Source organism: Vulpes lagopus, chromosome 19 (assembly GCF_018345385.1).
Source record: "Vulpes lagopus strain Blue_001 chromosome 19, ASM1834538v1, whole genome shotgun sequence".
NCBI classification, from domain to species: Eukaryota; Metazoa; Chordata; class Mammalia; order Carnivora; family Canidae; genus Vulpes; species Vulpes lagopus.
The window spans coordinates 7260142-7282780 of NC_054842.1; the positions used below are offsets into that span (position 1 = coordinate 7260142).

The following is a 22639-nucleotide window of genomic DNA, read 5'->3' on the forward strand; positions in this document are numbered from 1 at the left end:
TTCTTGCAGAGCTGGTTTGGAGGTTACATATTCTTTCAGTTCCTGCCTGTCTTGGAAGCTCTTTATCTCTCCTTCCATTTTGAATGAGAGCCTTGCTGGATAGAGTATTCTTGGTTGCATGTTCTTCTCATTTAGGACCCTGAATATATCCTGCCAGCCCTTTCTGGCCTGCCAGGTCTCTGTGGAGAGGTCTGCTCTTAATCTAATATTTCTCCCCATATAAGTTATGGATCTCTTGTCTCTTGCTGCTTTGAGGATCTTTATCTTTGGAATTTGCAAGCTTAACTATTAAATGTCGAGGTGTTGAACGGTTTTTATTGATTTTAGGGGGGGATCTCTCTATTTCCTGGATCTGAATGCCTGTTTCTCTTCCCAGATTAGGAAAGTTTTCAGCTATGATTTGTTCAAATACATATTCTGGACCTCTGTCCCTTTCGGCACCCTCGGGAACCCCAATTAAACATGGGTTTTTCTTCCTCAGGCTGTCGTTTATTTCCCTTAATCTATTCTCATAGTCTTTTAATTGTTTGTCTCTTTTTTCCTCAGTTTCCCTCTTTGCCATCAACTTGTCTTCTATGTCACTCACTTGTTCTTCCACCTTGTTAACCCTCGTCGTTAGGACTTCGTTTGGATTGCATCTCATTCAGTTGATTTTTAATTTCTGCCTGATTAGATCTAAATTCTGCAGTCATGAAGTCTCTTGAGTCCTTTATGCTTTTTTCTAGAGCCACCAGTAGCTTCATAATAGTGCCTCTGAATTGGCTTTCTGACATTGAATTGTAATCCAGATTTTGTAACTCTGTGGGAGAGAGGAGGACTGTTTCTGATTCTTTCTTATGAGGTGAGGTTTTCCTTCTAGTCATTTTGCTCATTGCAGAGTGGCCAAAAACAAGTTGTACTGGGAAAAGGAGAAAAAGAGAGGAGAGAAAGAAGGAAAGAAAAAGAGAAAAAAGGAAGAAAAAAAAGAAAAGAGAAGAAAAAGAGAAAGAAAAAGAAAGGGAAAAAAAGGGTGGGGGAAGCAAACAGAAATCAAAAAGAAAAAAAAAACACGGGGGAGTATCTTCCGATTCTGTATACTTTAAGTCCCTTGACTTCCCCTGGAACTTGTCCGTCCAGCTGGTCTTCTGGGGGAGGGGCCTGCTGTGCTGATTCTCAGGTGTTAGCACTTGGGGGAGCTGCTCTGCCCCCTGCCTGGTGCAGGGGTCAGTGGGGGTTGTTTACCCCGTGAGGCCCCAGGAGGAACAACCCCAGTGGTGGGGCCAGCTCTGGAGCCCTGGATTCAGCCCCTGCAGTAACTACAGAGCTCTGGGTCTGCAGGGCCTAGAGGCTCAGCTCGGGGCAGGAGCGTCCTTGCTGTCCTGGGCCCTCCCGGCCTCTGCCTGTCCCGGGGGGAGGCCGGATCCTGGGCTGTGTCCCGGCGCCCTGTGCTCCGGGGCCTGCGTTGTTGGATTCGCGCTCCCGCCCCGCAGCCCCCTCCGCGGAGCCGCCGCCCGAGCCCCTCCGAGCTGCTCCGGGTCCCGCCGCCATGCGTGCTGCAGCCTTTAGGGAGCTCAGCGCACTCTCCCGGTGTACAGGTACCTGTTAGTGTTCCCGGGAGCCCCTTTCCGCCGGGGAAGGTTGGAGCAGCTCCTGCTCCTCCGGGACGGGGCTCTCCTGTCCTGGGGACACTCGCCCCGGCCTCAGCCCGGCTTCTCGCGGGGCCCCTCCCCCTTGGAGGCCTTTTGTGTCTTTATTTCTTTTTCCCCGTCTTCCTACCTTGATAGAAGCGCGAACTCTTCTCACTGTAGCATTCCAGCTGGTCTCTCTTTAAGTCTCAGGCCGAATTCGTAGATTTTCAGGATGATTTGAAGGTTATCTAGGTAATTTGGTGGGGACAGGTGACTTGGGGACCCCACTCTTCCGCCACCTTGCCCCTCCCTCCTCTTTCTTTTCTAATATACGTGCTTAATGCTAATAAATTTCTGCTGAGTCTTGTCTTAGCTCCCCACAAATTTTGATAAGTTTTCATTTTCATCCAGTTCAAAATATTTTTACATCCTTCTTTATTTCTTCTTTGCTCTACAGGTTATTGAGAGGTATATTGTTTCCAGTTACTTGGGAGATCTTCAATATCTGCTACTGATTTCTAAGTAAATTCCATTTTAATCAGAGAATATACTTAAATCCTTTAACGTTACTGAGATTGCCTTATGGCCTAGAGCATGGTTTGTGCTGGTAAAGAATCCATGCACACTTGAAATGAATTTGTGTTCTGGTCTGGTTAAGTGGAGTATTCTTTGAGTGGCAAGTACAGTAAGTTAACAGTAATGCTCCGATCTTCTGTATCTTGATTTTCTCCTTGGTCCAGTTTATTTTTTTAAAAGGATGGTATTGAAACCTCGGACTATAATTGCGAATTTGTCTTTTTCTCTTTGCCAGGTCCACTGGTTTGATCCTTCATAGATTTAAAAGCTCTAGTACAGAGTGCATAAACATTTAAATTGTTGGGTCTTTTCATGGACTCCTCTCTTATTATGAAAAAATAGTAACAGTGTTCTGTTCATGTTTATAACATGTGTAAAAGTAAACTATATGACCACAGCAACATCAGAAGGGGAGAAATGGAAGAAAATTTAGGCATCTTATTTTTAACTATATGTTTCAGTCTTTTTCCTTATCAGATGGTTTACCTGAAATGACATTTATTCTCCCTTCCCATTGTTTTAGTTATCAGTGAGGCAGTAGAAATATGAAAGTAAGTGGAGTCCTCAGAGCCACACAGAGGGGAAATGCCTCCACACAGCCTCGTGCTTCCCACCCATTCAGCAGGCTGTCACATCCTCTCTATTGAAATGGCGACCAATGAAGAGGAGGAAAAGGGGTTTTTTTTTGTGGATTTTCAGGGTTTTTCTTTATGGGAGATGGGGATTGAGTGTTAGATTTGGGGTTTCTCACTTGCTGTCATGATCATGGTTTTGTGGTTATTCACACTTCATTGTACTTCACAGACATCGCATTTTTACAAATTCAAGGTGTGTGGTAACCCTACACCTAGGTAGGGTTGGCACCATTTTCCCAACAGCATTTGTTCAATTCATGTTTCTGTGTCATAATTTTGGTAATTCTGGCAATAGTTCAGACCTTTTTATTATTGCATTTGTGTATAATACAAACTGTGATCAGTGATTATAATTCACTGGAAGCTCAAATGTTAGCATTTTTTTTCACAATAATTTTTTTAAGGTTTTTTTCAGATTTAGTGCTATTTTACACTTACTAGACTCTAGTATGTATGTGTGTGTAAACCTAACTTTTATGTGCACTAGGAAATCAAAAAATTCATTTGACTCCCTATATCGTGATGCCCCCTTTACTATGGTAGTCTGGAACCAGACCCACAGTACCTTCGAGGTGTACCTGTGGTGGTTTTATGGGCAGGAATTCAGGCATCACTTGGATGCACTGTTATCACTTCCTGTGTTCTAGGAGCCTGCACCGCTGTTTGAGCTGGCCATGCTCGCCCTGGACAGTCCCGAGAGTGGCTGGACAGAGGAGGATGGTCCCAAAGAAGGACTTGCCGAATACATTGTTGAGTTTCTGAAGAAGAAGGCTGAGATGCTTGCAGACTACTTCTCTCTGGAAATTGATGAGGTGTGTGACAGCCATTCTTAGGCCTTTGTTTTATTCTTCAGATAGGAGTCAAGTTCCAAGATAATTCAAGATCAGGGCAAGAAGGCTGTTGTACGCTCCAGTTAGAAGCAGCATGTGACATCCATTCATGTCTTCACTCCCTATTTGCATTTCTCGGTTACACAACTATTTTCATATCCATTCATGCCCATTCGTGTGCCTGGGGTGAAGGACTCAGGGGAGAGCGGAGTCCACAGTGCCTACAGGCCACAGCAAATGAAATGATGCCAAGCCACTTGATTTCCTTGTTTCTTCCTTTTATCCCTTAATCTTTGGGGCTTTTCATCTCGATGTATTCTTTTAGTTGGTGAACATAGCGAAAGAAATTGCTTCATGTCAATACAAAAAGCTTTTTTATTTTTTAAGATTTTATTTGAGAGAGAGAACATGAGCAGAGAAGATGGGGAGAAGTAAACTCCCACTGAGCAGGGAGCCCGACATGAGGCTTGATCCCAGGACCCTGGGATCACAACCTGAGTTGACGGCAGGTGTTTAACCAACTGAGCCACCCAAGTGCCCCAAAAAAGCTCTTTAAGTGCCCTGCTCTCCTGCCCCCAGTGCCCTGCTCAGGTACCCACTCACCCAGAGTGCGGGTATGAGGACAAGAAGGAAGCCCTGGGGAAAGGGAACTGGATTCAACTCTAACATTGTATTTCTGGTTTCTCTGTCCTGGCCTTTTCTCTACAAACAGGAAGGGAACCTGATTGGATTACCCCTGCTGATTGACAACTATGTGCCCCCTTTGGAGGGTCTGCCTATCTTCATTCTTCGACTAGCCACGGAGGCAAGTGGTCAAGCCATCCCTAAGTGTGTGGGTGCATGTGTGTGGGCTGGAGGGCAAGGGCACAGGGCTGTACCTTCACGTGGAATGAGGAAGATGAAAAGGATGAAAGAGCAGAAGGCCCCACCCCCACCCCACCTCCCCCAGCAGTATTCAGCAGTTCCAGGTTACAAATTGAATGCCTAATGTGTTTATTAAAGCAAGTACCTATGTTGAGGTATTAAATTCTCTCCTTGGACCAGGTGAACTGGGATGAAGAGAAGGAATGTTTTGAAAGCCTCAGTAAAGAATGTGCTATGTTTTACTCCATTCGGAAGCAGTATGTATCTGAGGAGTCGACCCTCTCGGGCCAGCAGGTACTATGGTGATGCACATTAACACCCGGAACTGGAATGAACCCTCACACAACCTTTAGGAAGTTAAATTTGCTGTCTCTGAATTCCTATGATTAGCTAGCTGTACACAAAAAGGGCCTGAGTGAATGCACTTCCTACTACTGCCAGTGAACATCATAGTCAGGATCAGACACTGTTAGATCCTGCTACAGTCAACACTTCTTCCCGAATGGAAACCAAGTTTCCACGGGAGAAAGTCAGCCTTCTTTTCCCCTTATCTCCTCTCCCACAGTCAGGCCTGTAGGATCCCTAAAAGGATGTTTCAACTGCAGTAGGTAAAACAGCCCATTGTAACCAGCAGGACTTCAGGCCTAGTACACGTCAGTCAGGAAACCATGAACACTGGGATGTGAGAGGGGTAAGGGAGGCTTGTGACATCTCACATGTCTTTTCCAGAGTGAAGTATGCGGCTCCTCTGCAAACCCCTGGAAGTGGACTGTGGAACACATTGTCTATAAAGCCTTCCGCTCACACCTTCTGCCTCCCAAACATTTCACAGAAGATGGAAATATCCTACAGCTTGCTAACCTGCCCGATCTGTACAAAGTCTTCGAGAGGTGTTAAACACAGTCACTTGTGGACTCTGGGATGTGCAGTTCTTGCACTGTGTCCTGACAAGGATAGGTCTTACGGTTGAAAACTCCCGTTTGCCTTCTCACTAGAAGCACTCTTTCACAGTTGATGGACTAATCAGAAATAAATTGTCAAAGGCGTCCTGACATGATTCCTTATTTAATTTCATCGCACTTGAAAGGTGTTCTAGATCCATTTTCCCCTACAGTATACCTCATTATGGTGAAGAATCCAGTAGTTTGAAAGCCCTTTGGGCATCTGATAAGAATTCTAAAAAGGCCTTGAGATTCTATAGATCTTGCTTTGGTTTGATTCTTTGTGTATTCTGGTACGTTTCTAATATCAGGTGATACAAATTATGCTGATTCAAATGCCTTTGAAAAGAGATCCTGGACGTACAAGAGGCTCTGGTGACAAAGAGTATGAAGAAAGCTGAATTGATAATCTGTTACTACCTTAAGTAACCAAAGCTAATTAACTTATTTGTAATGAAAAACTTGGAAGAAGACAAAATCCTATCAATTCTGTAACTAGGGTGCACTTTAACTCAGCCCCTTTAATGGCTGTGAATACTACCAGCTTAAGATAAAGTTGTAGTTATTCTTATCTGAAGAATGACCATGACGTAAAAACACAAACGTAAGCTGTAGGTGCCATTACAATGAGCTGCCTTAACGCTAGCATGCATTAACAGAAATGTGCAGTGAGCACAAGGAGGAACGCCTACAGTTACTGAGGTAAAATCCAGATTGTGAAGAAGGTTCCATAGAAAAGAACGGGGAACTCTACCTAATGAACACATGGAGCCATTCTGTTTGGAGACTGGAACAGAAGAGACAAATTTGTTGTACCACAAAAGGGGCAAGTTAGGTTCTACCACGGAGAACTTCCAAAAGAACTTCCAAGAGGCTCCATGAGCCCAGCGGGGCACAGGCTGAGCGGCCGGGCCAGGAGGGGGTCTCCAAGGCGTGCTGGCTCACAGGACCACGTCCTCAGCCTCTCCCACAGCTCCTGCTTGGCTGCTACTACGACTAGAGAGAATTTATAGGAGATCTCTTCCATTCAGGACAGTGGTTTTCATATTTTTAAAAAGGCTAAATGTTCTGAAGAAGGGGGTATTTTGTAGAGCTCTTCTTCATATTCAGATTAGCTTTAGCATCTGGTTTCAAGTCTAATGTATCTAAGGAGACATTAATTCACTAGACTTTGCCCAGCATTTGTTCTGAAGCTACAACCACCATCTCCATAAAACCACCTTGATTCTGAGGGCAAAAGGGAATAACAGATCCTGCAAAGTGGCCATGCTGGATGATGAAAGCCTCTTGAATTGGGTGCCTTTAAAGATGAAACCAAAGTTCTTAAAAAGCTGTATATTACAGATCCTTCTCCTTACAGGGGAGAAAAAATAAGAGGGCCAAGATAAGAGGGGTGGGTGTGGCTGCCTGGATTTGTCTTGAAGCCTTCTCTAACAAAAATGAATGTGTCAGTAGCCAGCTGTGGTCAGCAACAGGGTGCGTTTAATAGAGTCTTCAGGCCGACCTCCCCCCACTTCCTGCCCGCCCCCCTCCCCACCGGGCTCGTCTGAGGTTTCATTCCACAGATCAGCAGCAGATGAGATACTTTACATGAGACACAGCACGGCTGATGTTGAAGACGAAGGGGCCCTACTCTTACTTTAAGAGTGTAAGGCTTTGGACTTCCCCGGCCACATGCAATAAAGCAAGTTTTATATACACTCCCCATAAATCTTTTTCTAACATTTTCTTATATAAATTTAAATATTTTACAAAAAAAGGCTTTTCCTCCAAACATAGAAATTTGAGTGAAACATATATTCCCTACCTGTGAACTTGTTTCTTCACTAAAATATAAAGGCTATCTGATATTAAGGGTAAGTGTCTTTTGACTGCTGGAGATGACTGAAGTCTGAATTGCACCGTGGAGAAGGCACTTATGTTTTCCGAGGTCTCCAGTCACGTTATCGCATTGGGCACTCACAGAGTTGCTGTCCTCCAGAAGCTGTATCAAGGCCTCCGAGTGCCCAGTCACTGAGGCAGCTGGGGAAAAATGGTGAGTAAACTTGATTCTAAAATTATGGCATAAAAAATAAAAACAGCACGGACCAGTTCTCAGTCTAGAATCAAACTACAAACGAAATCCAGAGTGTTCACTCATGAAGATTCAAACCTGTTTCATTCTCTCATAAATTATAAAATACAAAGGTGGCTATTTTAATGACAAATCTCAAACAGTACTGAAGGGGGTCTGTGTCAATGGACAAAGAGTCAGTCCGTCTGGATGGGACCTGAGGGGCAGCACCCGAGCTGAAGGGCAGCCTCCTACTGCTGTGCCAGAAGCGCTGTTCTGTTGGCCTTCATCTTCTCCAGCCGCTTGGCCAGGTGGCTGTTGGTCATCTCCATCTCCTCAATCTTGTCCAGTGCTGTTCGTAACTGCAGATAGGGAGAGCCTAGTCACCTCACATGGTCACACCCAAAACCCAGTGTCACTTCAGCCGCCCCCACCCCCACCCCCAAGAAAAGGAAACAGAAGCGCTGGGCCACCCCATGGCCTTGTTTCTCTTCCAGTGAGACTCAACAAGGGACGCTGAGCAATCACAGGTCAGACTGCAGGTGGAAAAACAGACCAGCTCTAAAACACAAGGGAGATTATCCTTTTTCTTAGTCTCTGACCAAAACATAAAAGTAAATGGCAAGTCATTGCACAGGTGAGAAACCGACACAGAAGAGTAAGAGACTCCACTGCAGCTCCCCTAAGATGGGACCCAGGATTCAATTTCCTAGGCCACAAAGAATCTTTTCTTGTAGGAATGTGAGGCTGCAAAAGCAGGTACCTCCCGCTGGAGCTTCCTCTTTTCAGCCTTCAGTTCGTCCTCCACTTTCTCGGCATTCTCGGCAGCAGTCTTATACCTCAGCACCTGGCCCTCGAGCCGGCTGATCTGTCAACAAGAGAACGTGGGCCTCTGCTAATGGGCACTGGAGCCCCTTTCTCGCAGCCATGATGGAAACACCGCGTCATTACAGATCCCGAGTCATCCCCTCACAGTGAGTCATAGGGCCTCTCAGAACCCGACAGCTATTTATAGATCCAGAAATGTCCCCAGAGAGGATTACAGCTGGAGAGTCATTATGGGGCCAATTTCCCATGTTAAGTTTATGATGAACATATTGTTTAAGTGCCAAAGTAACACTGCAGGATGAGACTCACTAAATGGAAAAGCTTTTAGACCTTCTGAAATGTATAATAAGGAATTTTCAAACTACCGTCTTCCTGAAATCTCTTGAATTATCTGGAAAAAACAGAATTACAGCCACAGCCTTCTACGTTTTGACAGCCAACAGAAGGCTGAAGTGCCCTGCTAGGTTTTTCCTGCTGCCTTCTCCACTTTAATACAGAGCTTTTCTAGAGACCGCCCCGCGGAGGCAGCCCAGAGAAACCTAGGTACCCCTGGAGTTAGCCACTCAGATGCAGGAAACAGACATGTTTCAAAGGGGGCATAAATCACTTGGTAGTGTACTGAGAAGTACTTACATTCTGTTCCAATGTGGTTATATCCTGTTCTGCTTTTGAAAGCTTAAATTTGTATTCACTAATTTGTCTATTGGCATCTCCTGGAAGAGAAGAGAACCTGTGTCAGTGCAGGGGTGCCCTAAGGCAGTGACCACCTTTGCCGCCCAGGAGGGGGCTGTGCAGCGGAAGCAGACAAAATCCAAAGGCCCGAAGGGCGGCCTTGGCACTTCCCACAGCGTGGGCCCTACGGCGGCTGTCCTGCAAGAAGCTCTAGTACCCTAAGCATCCTTTGGTCCAGGGGGTTTGGAAGAAATTTTACTCTCCAGTCCATGACGTGTGGAGTTTGAACTTTGGGCTAGGAGCCCTGTCAGTGCATTGGCGGCCCCCACCCAGCTCTCGTGCTGGGCGCTGCGCACCCCCCGCCCCCAGCCTCTGGTTTTCCTCGCCATCCTACTTCCCGGGCTCCCTTCGGCAGCTACACACCAAGGGCCCTACTCTCCCTGCCTCCGTCAGGGCTCTCCTCAGTCTGGTGGACTCCTCCTTCCATGCTGCAGTTTACTTACACTGTCTTTTCTAACACTGATCGTGCTTTCTAAACACTGTACATAGGGGGACGAGCCAGCTCTGCCTTCTTCAGCTACCTGATCTTGCCAAGGGCTTTTGTGCATGTGCTTGATAAATGTTAGCCGAAAGATGCTTTTCAGTAATGTGATTCTGTGATGGGTGGACTTCTAAATCCTTAGTTGTACTTCTAACCTAAGAAGTCAGTCATTTAAAATGAGAAGTTGAGGGGTGCCTGGGTGGTTTAGTTGGTTAAGTGTCTACCTTCAACTCAGGTCAAGATCTCAGGGTCCCGGGATCAAGCCCCACATAAGGCTCCCTACTCAGTGGGGAGTCTGTTGCTCCCCCTCCCTCTCCTGTGTGCACTCTCTCTCTCTCTCTCTCAAAATCTTTAAAAAAAATAAAATGAGAAATTTAAAAGTTCCCTCCAGCAAACCATATTTAACAAAAATCACTCTGAGATGATTATAGGGTAGAATCATAAGGCCTATAGGAGATAAACCAAATCTAACCTATCTACTTAACCTTTCTGCTTTTCCACATCACTGAGATTACAACTACTTATATAATCTTCAGCGAGAGGATCTTCTCAAGAGTAGTTACGGTCACCTGAAAAGTAATGGGGCTATAAAACTCCTGCTCCCAAGGCCTTTCTGGCAGTGACAGATAAGAGTTCCTGTTTTTTTTTTTTTTTTTTTTAATTCTCCATCCCAACCATTTACCGATTATGACAATGTGCTGCTTCCTTCTCATGGCAAACCACCCTTTCCTTCCTGTTTTCAAGAGTGTAAGTCCTTCATCTCTGCCATTTGGTGCTTGCCATGAAATTCCATTCTACAACACGATGCTTATGTCCCCAGGGTTCGTTTGCCAGCCAGGCCCAGTCTACCAGGTCCTGCTGGGCCCACCTCGCGTTCTACAGCTCACTCTGGGTCCTTTCCAGATACCAGCTCTATAACACCTGCCATAGGAGCATTCACACAGATGGCATGCCCGACCCCCTCAGTGTGGCTCCTTTTGATTTTGCTGCTTTAAACCAATCTCTTTCAAATCTACCCCTGCCCTCTCTCTAAGACTGCTCACAGCCACTGTGCTGGTCCAGCTGATCATTATAGCCTCCCAACTGCTCAGCCTGTCTTCATCACACCCGTCTTCATCTATCCTCCATGCCAAAATATTTCTAAAACAAAATATTCAACAGGAAGTATCTTGAGGGTCTCAACTGATACCTAATAAAGGACATGACACTAACCTCAAAAGCCAGTATTAAGAGTATTAATAAGCCTTAAACCAAGAAGCCTTTTCTGTTTAGCCTAATGCAAATTATTTAGATGAAAAGGCCATGGAATAACCAATATTTAAAAATAAGTTATCAGAAAAGCCACAATTTAAATTGAAAAAAAAGTCTCCCCTTTCCATGAATGACACATTATCTAATTATATATGAATGGCTGCTGACCTTCCCCCCCACCCCCCCACCATGGAGATTACTGTGAACGCAGCAGGCATTTTAAAACAACATGGGGTCAAAAGAAAGGGAGAAGGACTGTATGAGGTAAACTGAATAGGCTTACTTTGTGGCCTGGTTTTAAATTACATCTATAGGGATCCCTGGGTGGCGCAGCGGTTTGGCGCCTGCCTTTGGCCCAGGGCGCGATCCTGGAGACCCGGGATCGAATCCCACATCAGGCTCCCGGTGCATGGAGCCTGCTTCTCCCTCCGCCTGTGTCTCTGCCTCTCTCTTTCTCTCTGTATGACTATCATAAATAAATAAAAATTTAAAAAAAATAAAAATAAAAATAAATTACATCTATAAAGATTAATGGTTAATAAGAAAACTTCTGGCAAACTTCTGAAACAATTCAACATTCATGTGAGTTCCAAACATACCCTTCCACTATACAAGAGAGTTTTCGCAAGAAAAATGTCACTAGGAAGGGCACCGTATGGGAGCTCAAAGGTGACCCAGCTGTGGAAGAGGACAGTGCCAGGAGGACGCGGATTCCAAAACATCTCTAGAAATCATGGCAAGGAGGGGGAAGAGCACTAATCCAGGTTCTTAATCCAGCCCCTGAAGCACAGAGGCTCCTAGAAGCCTCAGCCTGGCCGCACCACCCATCAGGAATCCATTCTGGGCTGCAGAGGACTAAGCAGTCTTCGTAACTGCTCCCCTCGAGAAACAGGCATCCTGACCCTGGCAGCCCCCAAGCCGTTGCGTCCCTGGAACAAAGCCTCCCTCCCGGGCGGCACTGCCCACCGAGCACCTACTCTGCATCTCGATGAACTGCAGGTCCGAGCCGTTGTGCAGCCCCGCCATGTCCGCAGCTGCGTTCTCGCTCCGGGAGCACTTCTGCCGCTCTTCCTCGAGCTGCAGCTTCAGCCTCCGGATCTGAAACAGAAAGAGAGGTCTGTCACGAAATCCACAGGGCCGGTCCTTGGCCACCCAAAACTGGAGCGCCCACCATGGGGCCAAGGCCAGGTACGCTAGCCACAAACTGAGTGACGTCAGAAGAAGCGAGCTCCAGGACCACGTGTCCCCATCAAAGCCACTCTGTTTTATGTAGGCTGGTGGAAGAGCAGGTCTGTTGAGCGTTTTTCACTGGTCTTATTAAATTCACTTTTTAATAAAATTCCATGTGCAGTTAGATGGTTTTCTCTTAGAATTAGGGTAAATATTCTAGGTTAAATATTTAGGAAACAAATACCAAAACTTGAAGTCAATTAAATATTAAATGTTTAAATTAGTATTAAATATTAACACATATATTAGGTGAAATATTTAGAAAACCCTGTGTATGCAGAAATAATGTATCAAACACAGTTGATCTACCTTACTTTATCCAAAATAAAGGATATTCATAGTAGCTTATTCATAATAGCTCCAAACTGGAAACAATCCAAATGTCTGTCAACAGCATAAACTGTGGCACATCTGTACAGTAGAATTACTACCCACCAAAAAAGGGAAAAGCATACCAGGGAAAAGCATACTACTGATATGTGCAATGATCAGTATGCCACACGGAAGATGCCAAACAAAAGAGGAGGACATACTGTGTAATTCCAATTATTTAAAACTACAAAATGCAAATACTAATCCACAGTGACAGAAGAAAGCCAGTCAGCAGCTGCCTGGAGAGGGGGAGAGGAGGTCAGGAAGGAAGGCTTACTAAGGGACACCAAAACTGGATAGTTATGAATACTTTCACCATTTTGACTAGGGTCATGGTTTCATTAGTATTCCTATGGCTTGAGTTGTATCCTTACACAATTCATATGTTGAAGTTCTAACTCCCAGTACCTCAGGATGTGAACTTACTTGGAAATAGAGCCACTGAAAATGCATTTAGTTGAGATGGAACAGGATGGGCCCCAATCCAACATGACTGGTGTCCTTATAAAAAGAGCCATATCAAGAGAGACAAACACGTACAGAGGAAAGATGATGTGAAGACATGCAGAATGCTATCTACAGGTCAAGGAATGCCAAAGACTACCAGCAAACCACCAGGAGCAAGAGAAGTATGGAACAGATTTCCCTTCACAAGCCTCAGAATGAACACTGCTGGGCAACGCGGTGGTCCAGCGGTTTAGTGCGGCCTTCAGCCCAGGGTGTGATCCTGGAGACCCGGGATTGAGTCCCACATCGGGCTCCTTGCATGGAGTCTGCTTCTCCCTCTGCTTGTGTCTCTGCCTCTCTCTCTCTCTCTGTATCTCTCACAAATAAGTAAATTTTAAAAATCTTAAAAAAAAAAAGAATGAACACTGCTGCCACCTGACTGCAGGCATTTGCTAATCTCCAAAACTGTCCAGACAGGAAATTTCTGTTGCTCTAAGCCACCCAGTTTGTGGCAATTTGCTATGGCAGCCCTCAGAAAGTAATACAGTAGGTACATTTGTACACTTTACGTATGAGTGGCTTATTCTACACCAGTTATACCTTAATGAAGCTGTGGGGTTTTTTTTATTTTGCAAACTAAAGAAACTAAAACTGAATCAAATGAAAAGGAACTCTGGGTTGAAAAAAGACAAGGCCCAGTGGACACAAGAGTCCCCCCCCATACAGAGAACAAGGAGATTGGTGAACAGACATATACTGCATGCTGAGGCCCCCAGTCTGGCCTCAGTTCCCAGAATGTTCCCAGCAAGACTGCTCCCTGCACTGAGCACAGGGGGGATGGCTCCGTGCAGACCATCCATCTAGTCTAAAGTAAAGACCAACATTCTCATGTCAAAATTTCCCAACAAAACACCCAGCCGCATCAGCCTTACAAAGATAGGGACATCTGCTCAGAGGTGCCCATCAGCATTTTAATTCTGCCCCCACCCCCCAAAACTTAGGGCCAAGTAAATATACATCAGAGAGCATCAGTTAGGAAATAAACTATGCTAATGGAAGGAAACAGCAAAGAACAGTGACAAACTATCAATATCCTCCAATATTGTGAAAATATCTGCATCCTGGAAATGACTGCAGAAACACAAGCCCAACGGAAGTATTCAAAGCTAAAGCTGAAACAATCTTTCAAAAGTAAAGCAAAAGAGATAAAGGGATGGACAAATAGGAGAGAAACAAAAAAGTCAAAGCACTGGTCCCAGAGGTCTACTGCCCCCTCCTTCAGAAATCAGAGCTGTGTTTTCCTAAATGCCTACAGGTCTTCCCAGCATAGATTTGGGGAGCACTACAGCTCAGAACTCCAAGGGGGACTGAGCCTCCCCAGGCCTCCTTTGCCTTTCATCATCAAGGGTCATCAAGGGTCAGTGTGATACTCAGGGTTAAAGGGGTTCCCTAGCTGGGACCCTGTCACCAGTGGTCAAGGGGAAGCCTGGGCATTAAGACCAAGTGTGCCACACCCCCAGTGGAGAAAGGGCAAGCCCTGTGCTATGAGGAAACCCATGCTCCCCAGATACCCCTAGCCTTTCAACATCTGCCCTGAGTGAACCAGGACTAGTTTTTCATTAACCCCATCATAATTATGTCCATCTCAAAGCACTCATCCTCCTGCACTCTTCCTCACAGGGCTCTCTCTGCACAGCCACCTTCCACCTCTGCAGCTCTCCTAACCCCGCCCAATGCCTGAAACTCAGCCTCTGAATGGTCCCTTCACCTAGTGCATTAGCAGAAACCCACTATCCCCTGAGAAGCCTGTTCCCTCTGCAGCCTGATGACCTTCTGGCAAGTTCTCCCACAGCCCTCCTACCACTGAGCCTGAGAATAGAATACATGACCTGCTTTCTGTGCTGCTGCCCAACTTATTCTCCCTCGGTACTCCCTAAAATTCCTGCTTCCAGACCTCCTCCCCTCCAGTTCCACATACCAACCACCCCTCATCACGACTATCACCCCATTCCTCTTCACCATTCAGTTCCTGACCCACACTCCCTCTCAAGTAAAACCTGGGTACTTTCAAGATTTGTCTAGGTAGAGGCTTTCTCCAATGACTGATGGCAGTATCTGGAACACGTCCTCTCCAAGGATCTTGCCATCTATCTCCTTTTGCCCTCACTACTCTCCCCAGGCACATACTAGAGCTCCCACTAGGCAAGTACAATCCCTGCATGAGTCAGTCCCATTATCCTCTCTCTAACCTTTATATTCCTGGTCTTTCCAGCTCCCTCTCAGGACCCCAAATCCCCAAATCCTTCAATCCCACTGATATTTCCCATCTTCTTTCCCCTGGGTCTTGACATCTTCCTGGATTACCCATTTGCCTCCTAACCCACGTAATCTCTGGGGCCATCATTATCAATATTCTTGTGCACACGTCCTCACCTCCTCTGCACAGTTACACTCCTGGGTGTACACACCTGCACCTATGCCCACTAAATGTGGCTAGAGAAATGCATAGACTAAGTGTGTTCACACAAACCTCTAGTATACCATCTAACTTACATATTCATTACATCTATTGTTTATTGTCTGGTCTCCTCCCACTAAAATGTAAGGTCTATTACTGCAGGGATTATTTAACTGATTTGTTCACAGAAATATGCCAAATACCTGGAATAGAGCCTGCTAAGTGGTGGAATCACATTCAACATTCAAACAACTGAAAAGGAGTTTCAAAAAGAGATAACAGAAAATGAGAGGAGAAAACCAGTCAAGAAATTTTCCCAGGATTGAAGATAGGAATTCCTAGAATTGACAACTCCAAATCACATCACTGTGAAACTTCCAAACACTAAGGAGAAAGTATGATAATCTGCTACAGAGAGGAAGGAATCACATACAAAAGATGAAAAAGCTGAATGCCCTTGAAATCCTCAACATACTGGCTTCCGTGGAAGCCAGAAGACAATGAAGCAATTTCTTTAAAAAAAATAAAAAGATGAAGGAAAATGATTCCAATGAAGAAAAATTCTATACACAAACTGTTAAATAATAGGGTAAAATAAAGACATTTTCAGGCCTCCAAAGTTAAGAAAAATGTATAGCCAATGTACCCTTTTCTCAGTAAGTTACTGGGGGATGTATCAAGGAACGAATAAAAAAGGAGGAAGTAATAGGGCATTACAAAAAGGGAATCCAACCTGCACCACAGGCAGAGGAAATCCCAGGTGGCAAGGACAGGCAGGCCATTACGTTCCCACGGGGCCAGGTCTGACGCTCCAAGAATCAACAAGCGGAACTGAGATAATATTTGGCACATGTGAAAACACTAAGACAAGATTTAACTACTGCTGCAGACATGGCAGCTAAACTGGTAATAGATACACAGGAAACCAAGCAGAGGCAAAAAAAAAAAAAAAAAAAAAAAAAAAAAGCCACAGTATTAACTCTGGGGGAGTTGGAGCTGTGAAGAGAAAAGGTTGCAGGGCTCCATGGCAAGTGGCGCTTACAAGTCCTGATAACATGCACAGACCGGATGCACACTATGCCTTCACTAGGAGGACGGGATGACAGAGGCTAGATGGTCATCTTCCAGAGGGGTGTCAACAGACCGTGCCCCAAAAAGAACCATCAAGAAACAACGTGAACCTATGAGATAGAAATACACCAGAATGGTACACATGGAAATTTGCTAAACCAATAGGAATGGTCAGGGAGAAGGTGAGGAGGCAGGGCACAGAATTCTCCTCTTCACAACAAGCTTCAAAGAACTATTTAACTCCTTAAACTCCATATCCAATCAATTTTTTTAAAAGAACAGGAAACAACAAATATGAGTTATCTTCTTGTCCTTCAAATCTTGCTTGAGTACTGATGTTTGAAATAAGCACATTTCTTTCTTGTGTACATCTTCATTCGCTAACATTTTGCCATTATTTAGTCCGTTAAATCAACATGACCTTCCAGTAAGAAGAATGCCTTTACCTGTGATAGTAGCTCTTCCTTTTCTCCAGCAAGTTTTCGTAGCCTGACATCTAAAACAAATGGAAAATAAACTAAATTTGTGATGATACAGTGCCGAAACAATTATTCATGAAATTAAAAAACTGCAAACATTATCTGATAAACAACATATAGCTCTCAATATCAAGAGAAATGAAGGCTTAAGTTAATGGTGCAAAGGAAATGTACTTAGTTATTTAGCGGTTGTGTATTTGTACACAACTGTTAGCTATCAAGGCACTAAATACAACATTTGCTCCCAAGGGCAGTGATTTTCCATTTAAGACAAACCAAAGTACAAAGATCACTTCCTTGTTTCAAAAATGTGCAAGCTTTCACCAGCAGACAGACGACTCAAATACCGGGGTGCTCTCACAGGCTTAATTAAGCCTCACAGGAGCAAACAAAATCTGGGAGAAAAGACAGGCAGGGTAAGAAGGGGCCCAGGTGGAGAGGCTGGAAGAGAGAAAATAGGAACACAATGCTGAAGGAGCACAGACCCACACAGGCTAGTGGGGGAAGTGGAGACCAACTGTGAGCCACAGGCAGGCAGTCAGTAGAGGACTGATCTGGGGTGTAGCTGCAGGATTGCTAGGGCTCACTCCCAAGCAGGCCTTAAAACAAGCTCCTTACACTGAGGGGGACCATAGATGAGTAAAAGCAGCAGCTGACACTGAGCCAGCGCCTCCCACAACCAACTAAGGTCACGACCAAACATAAGAGCTGGTTCCCCCAGTACCTTCCAAATAAGCAGAGGAAGCCCTGGACTGCCCCCAGCCACACACTCAGTGCCTTTTCCCCCTGCCTCGCCTGCATCCTCTGCTGTATCAAAGTGTTCCACTATGTGTTTACTAACTCTGAAAAAGTCCCACTCCTCTAGGAAACCCATGCAGAATGAAAACAAAAGAAAAAATATCTTTTTTAAATTAAAAAAAAAGTGAGCTAGTGGTTGAGTATCCATGCAATTTTCCTTCCTCTAGAGCAGAATTCTTAGTGGAGCCAATGGGTAGGCATCTGTGTGGCTTCCTGGGAGATGTGTTATTAAAGTCTCAAAAGCTTAAATTTAAGAGGCTTAGATTTTAAGAGGTTCAGAAACTCTGCTCTAGAAACACTCCTCTAAGATCTGACTTCTTGGTCATCTGTTTCTTGCCTTAAGAAGTGCAGTGGCCAAGAGCTACAGAACCCTGGGATAAGTAGCAGAGCATAAAACCAGATTCTCCAGGAAAAAGAAACTTAAAACATACTTGGGAAGTCCCTTACCAGCCCGCTGGTTCCCTGGGACACATGTGCTGGATCATGTCTTCTGGGAAGGTTTGTATTTAAGTACAAAAGCAATGTGTATACACCAACAGTGCTTCTATCCAGGACCCTTAAAATGACCCAGATGCTGGTTTCCCAAGATCAAGGATGCCTAAAGACAAGGTGCCCAGATTTCTTCCTGCTAAGAATTTAGATAAACCTCAGATGGCCCTTGTGTTATTTTTGTTATCCAAGATGGGATATAAGTAAGCCAGAAGTCTAATGGGACGGTGAATCCAAGTCAACATAGCAGCAGGCAGCATCTTACCTAGTGGACCTTCTCCTGCGGACTCCAAGACCTGAGCAGCCTCCTGAGACACCACGGTGATGGCTCCGACCACTGGTTCATGATTGACATCACCATTGGGAGTGCCATCAGGGATTATAACTAAGCCATGTTTCTGTGGAGAAGGCAAAAACCCACCATCACAAAACATGGCCCACGTGGAAGCAGTATGCTCTGTCGGGCAACTCTGTGACCATAGTTTTGCCACAGGTAACATCCGGTTAGAACTAGTGACATAGAATATAGCTCCGTAGAAGAAATGACCGAAACCTACCAAATCTGCATTGAAGAATGAACGCTGGTTTGTCTTCGGGCTGGGAAAGATAACAGGATGAAAGGAAGAAAGAATAAAGCAGTGAGGGATTGAACTCCAGGCTAAAGCTAACATACCTCTCCTGTCTTCACTGTCTCCTTCAGGTCAGCCAGCTCCTCTCTGAGCGTATCTCGCTCATTCCTAAGGCAGGCAATGTATTCTTTCTGTTTCTCTAGGGCCTGGTTTTAGACAGGGTAGCAAGGGAAAGAATGGCACAGAAAAAGAGCAAGTGAAAGAGGTAGCAGAGAGCACCTAATTCAAATAAACAAAGATAAGGGCATAAAAGACAAGGGAGTAATAAAAGCTTAGAAACTGGCAGTTAGATATGGGAGGAAATACAAGGTCATATGGACACACATCTCCACAGGAGACTTTTAACAGAAACTGGTTAATCGTGCATCAATTCGCCAAAACATGCTCATCACATCAGGCAGGAGAACTGATCTTTCTTTTCCAGTTGATGAAAAAAAACAGGAAAAGGAAGATGAAAACAGCAGTAATATTAAAATAAAGTTTTCCTTACTGATCTCCTTACTATAACCAAAACAAACAAACAAATACACTTCATGTTTAACTGAAATTGTTCATTCAAGAATACAGTGAAAATTCTTAATTACAAAATTAATTTTAAAATGTTTTAATTAAAAAAAATTTTAATGGCCCTGGAAGAAAAAAATAACCAGTATGCACAAGCTATCTTACTTAAATATTGGCTGTAGTGACTGTTCTTCAAACAGTATGGCAAAATATTCCTCAAAAACCACTTACTTCAAAATAGCTATCACCAAAGTGATTCCCAAGGACCTGTTGTTGTTGTTGTTGTTGTTAATTTAATTAAATACAATTAAAAATCATCTGGTTTCTGGTATACCCTTCTAAATGGGAAAAACAAAATTAAAACACTGACAAAATAAATGCAGCCCACCTATGGAGTGCAGCAGAGTATGGGTTTGGGGATCAGGCTTTTGAGTCCTGGCACGTACTAACTTAACCTATGCCTCAGATTTCTCATCTGAAAAACAGAAGGGTCAACAGTAGTACTGCCCATGTACATAGGGTGAGCACTGCTGCAGTGCGAGAGTCCCAGGGAAGGCTCAGGGAAAGCCCACCACTTTTTTTTTTCTTTCCTTTTTTTTTGGGGGGGGGATATTTGTTTTATTTTGTTGTTATTAATTATTTTTTAAATTTTCCATAACTGTTATCCTTTTTCTTATAAATTTATTTTTTTATAAATTTATTTTTTATTGGTGTTCAATTTGCCAACCTATAGAATAACACCCAGTGCTCATCCCATCAAGTGCCCCCCTCAGTGCCCATCACCCAGTCACCCCCACCCCCGCCCACCTCCCCTTCCACCACCCCTAGTTTGTTTCCCAGAGTTAGGAGTCTCTCATGTTCTGTCTCCCTTTCTGACATTTCACACTCATTTTTTTCTCCTTTCCCCTTTATTCCCTTTCACTATTTTTTATATTCCCCACCACTTTTTTTTTTTTACTTGGATCTCCCTTGCCACTACCTGAATCAGAACTGTCAGAGCTGAGACCAACAGTGCAGAAGTAGGCACATGCTTCGGTCATCACTGAAAAATCAGATCTGTTCTATGTAATGAAATAACCCAGAATTCAAAACATACCCCAGGCAAGCAGTCTATGCAGACACCTGACAGCCAGACTATTTTGAAAAAGCCTTTCTGGGGATCCCTGGGTGGCGCAGCGGTTTGGCGCCTGCCTTTGGCCCAGGGCGCGATCCTGGAGACCCGGGATCGAATCCCACGTCGGGCTCCCGGTGCATGGAGCCTGTTTCTCCCTCTGCCTGTGTCTCTGCCTCTCTCTCTCTCTCTCTGACTATCATAAATAAAAATTTAAAAAAAAAAAAAAAAAAGAAAAAAGAAAAAGCCTTTCTCTACACAAGTTTTCGTATATTTAATATTTTCTGCCAACAGCCCCATTAGGCCAAGAAGTTAAACTACAACAGGTAACTTTCCTCTCAGTTTACAGGGTTAGAAACCAAGCCAACTGCTTCATTACTGATTAAATGATTACAGTCTTACTGTGCACCCAAACTGGCAATAAGTAAATAAGGGATGCTAGCAACCACCATCCATGTAGCTCCAACTATATCGTATGCAGTGCTACAAAGACACGTAATTTTGCCCTAATATATTTACAATTTCTCCCTTATACATCCTGCACTTGTTTTATCTCCATTTCACAGATCAGAAAAATGAAGCTCAAAGAGGTGTTTATATAAATATAATTTTTCCCTCTCAAAGTAAGTAGCAGTAAGTAGCAAAGCCAGAAAGTGAATCCAGTTCTTTTTGGTTCCAGTTCAGTTTGGTTCCAAAACCTTTGCATACTTTTCTATGTCACAGTCCCAAGAAGGCTATGATTATGTTTCCTTACTGTCATCCCAGATGCTGCTGGAAAAGTAGTCTGTAAGGGCAAGCCCAACCCATACTCACCCAAACTGCAACACCACTATCTGATTTCCTTTCAGCAATTTACATTCACACCATACAGCATGTTTTGCCTTTATATTAATAATTTGAGTTTCTGGCATCATGAGGCATTTACCTTAACACTGCAAGCTAATATTACCACTCTATTACATTAATAACAAATGTTAATATCAGGACAAAAAAGCACAAAGCAATACTTTCCCATCTGTTGACAGACACTTTAACTTCTGTGGGTTAGATATTTGTGGGTTATTGGTAGCTGCGTGCATAGTTATGCCATGCATCACCACATATAACCGGTCAGTGATCATTGCCACAACATGCTCTACATAAACAACACCACTAAATAAATATACAAGATCTCTTAGGAACAGACCAATTTGAAACTAAAAATTCTAGCAAATGCCAGAACATGCCATTTGCCCCTCTTCCTACATCTTATAGCAATGGATTTTATCTCTACTTTCGAACTTTTTGATTTCATCTTGCCAGAATTATGGACAGGAAAATAAAATACATCCCATAAGTTCTCCCCTTTCACCACAAAGTTTGGAGGCTACCAAAATATCTTATAATTGGAGCAAATGTATTCACATTGGCTCTGAAGTCCTCTGTAGAACCTGACCATAAAACCACTACCCTGTGCTTGCATTCAATAATAGCTCTTACAGTAGATTCCACCAACATCCCCTCCCCCTCCCCCGCTAGGATAAAAACTACATGCTTGTGGGATCTAAGTAATTCTTTACCCTTGACCTAACCTCAAATTCTAGTGTCAAGAAGCCTGAAAGTTATGTATAACAGGCTGAACTTAGGGGGCAACAGGTTATTTTTCCACGTAATTGCACAGGGCCAGAAATATCTTTAGTCAGAATGGGAGTGAGTCTCATACTGGGCTATCCAGTCCTTTCTATGTACTTATTCTACACATCACCACTTGGAACTTGGAACTGCTTTAGGGCTACAAGCATGACTACAAGGATTGATGAAGGAGAACCAAAGAAAACCAAACTCTAACATGAGAATAATGGCCATGTTCCTTTACTAACTTACTAACTTTAAATCTTGAAAATGAAGCTAGAGACAAGTGATATATTAGGTAGTCAAAGTCACTGACTATACTGAAAATGTGTCTTAATGTAAGTCATGGGAAGACCACATCAGGATGGCTACCAGAAAAAAAACAGAAAACAGAAAAAAAAAAAAAAAAAAGGAACCCTTATGCAGCGTTGATGAGAATGTAATATGGTATAGTTGTTGTGGAATACAGTCTGACTATTCCTCAAAAAACTTAAACATACCATTGCCATATTATGCAGCAATTCCACTCCATGTTATGTATAAACCCAAAGAAATGAAAGCAGGGTCACAAAGAGGTATTTGCAAACTCATATTCCCAGCAGCATTATCCACTATAGCCCTAAGGTGGAAGCAAACCAAGTG

General features: G+C 44.0%; 2 protein-coding genes across 20 annotated transcripts in view; one reads left to right on the forward strand and one right to left on the reverse strand.

Moving 5' to 3' along the window:
• Positions 1-5564, forward strand: part of MLH1 (mutL homolog 1) — a 48439-nt gene extending 42875 nt beyond the window's left edge. For all 6 annotated transcript variants that reach the window (XM_041734271.1, XM_041734275.1, XM_041734273.1 and 3 more), the window contains exons 16-19: positions 3466-3630; positions 4361-4453; positions 4693-4806; positions 5242-5564. In XM_041734271.1, coding sequence (XP_041590205.1) covers positions 3466-3630; positions 4361-4453; positions 4693-4806; positions 5242-5409 — 540 coding nt within the window. In that variant the 3' untranslated portion in view covers positions 5410-5564. The remainder of the gene's footprint in view (positions 1-3465; positions 3631-4360; positions 4454-4692; positions 4807-5241) is intronic.
• A 1349-nt stretch (positions 5565-6913) lies between these two features.
• LRRFIP2 (LRR binding FLII interacting protein 2) overlaps positions 6914-22639 on the reverse strand; it is a 109077-nt gene continuing 93351 nt past the window's right edge. For 10 of the 14 annotated variants that reach the window (XM_041734278.1, XM_041734284.1, XM_041734285.1 and 7 more), the window contains 7 exons: positions 18816-18917; positions 18408-18540; positions 16823-16872; positions 11776-11896; positions 8968-9047; positions 8270-8374; positions 6914-7868 (listed from right to left, as the gene is read on the reverse strand). In XM_041734278.1, the coding sequence (XP_041590212.1) occupies positions 7758-7868; positions 8270-8374; positions 8968-9047; positions 11776-11896; positions 16823-16872; positions 18408-18540; positions 18816-18917 (702 nt within the window). In that variant the 3' untranslated portion in view covers positions 6914-7757. The remainder of the gene's footprint in view (positions 7869-8269; positions 8375-8967; positions 9048-11775; positions 11897-16822; positions 16873-18407; positions 18541-18815; positions 18918-22639) is intronic. The other 4 variants (XM_041734287.1, XM_041734286.1, XM_041734291.1 and 1 more) reach the window with 1 other exon arrangement.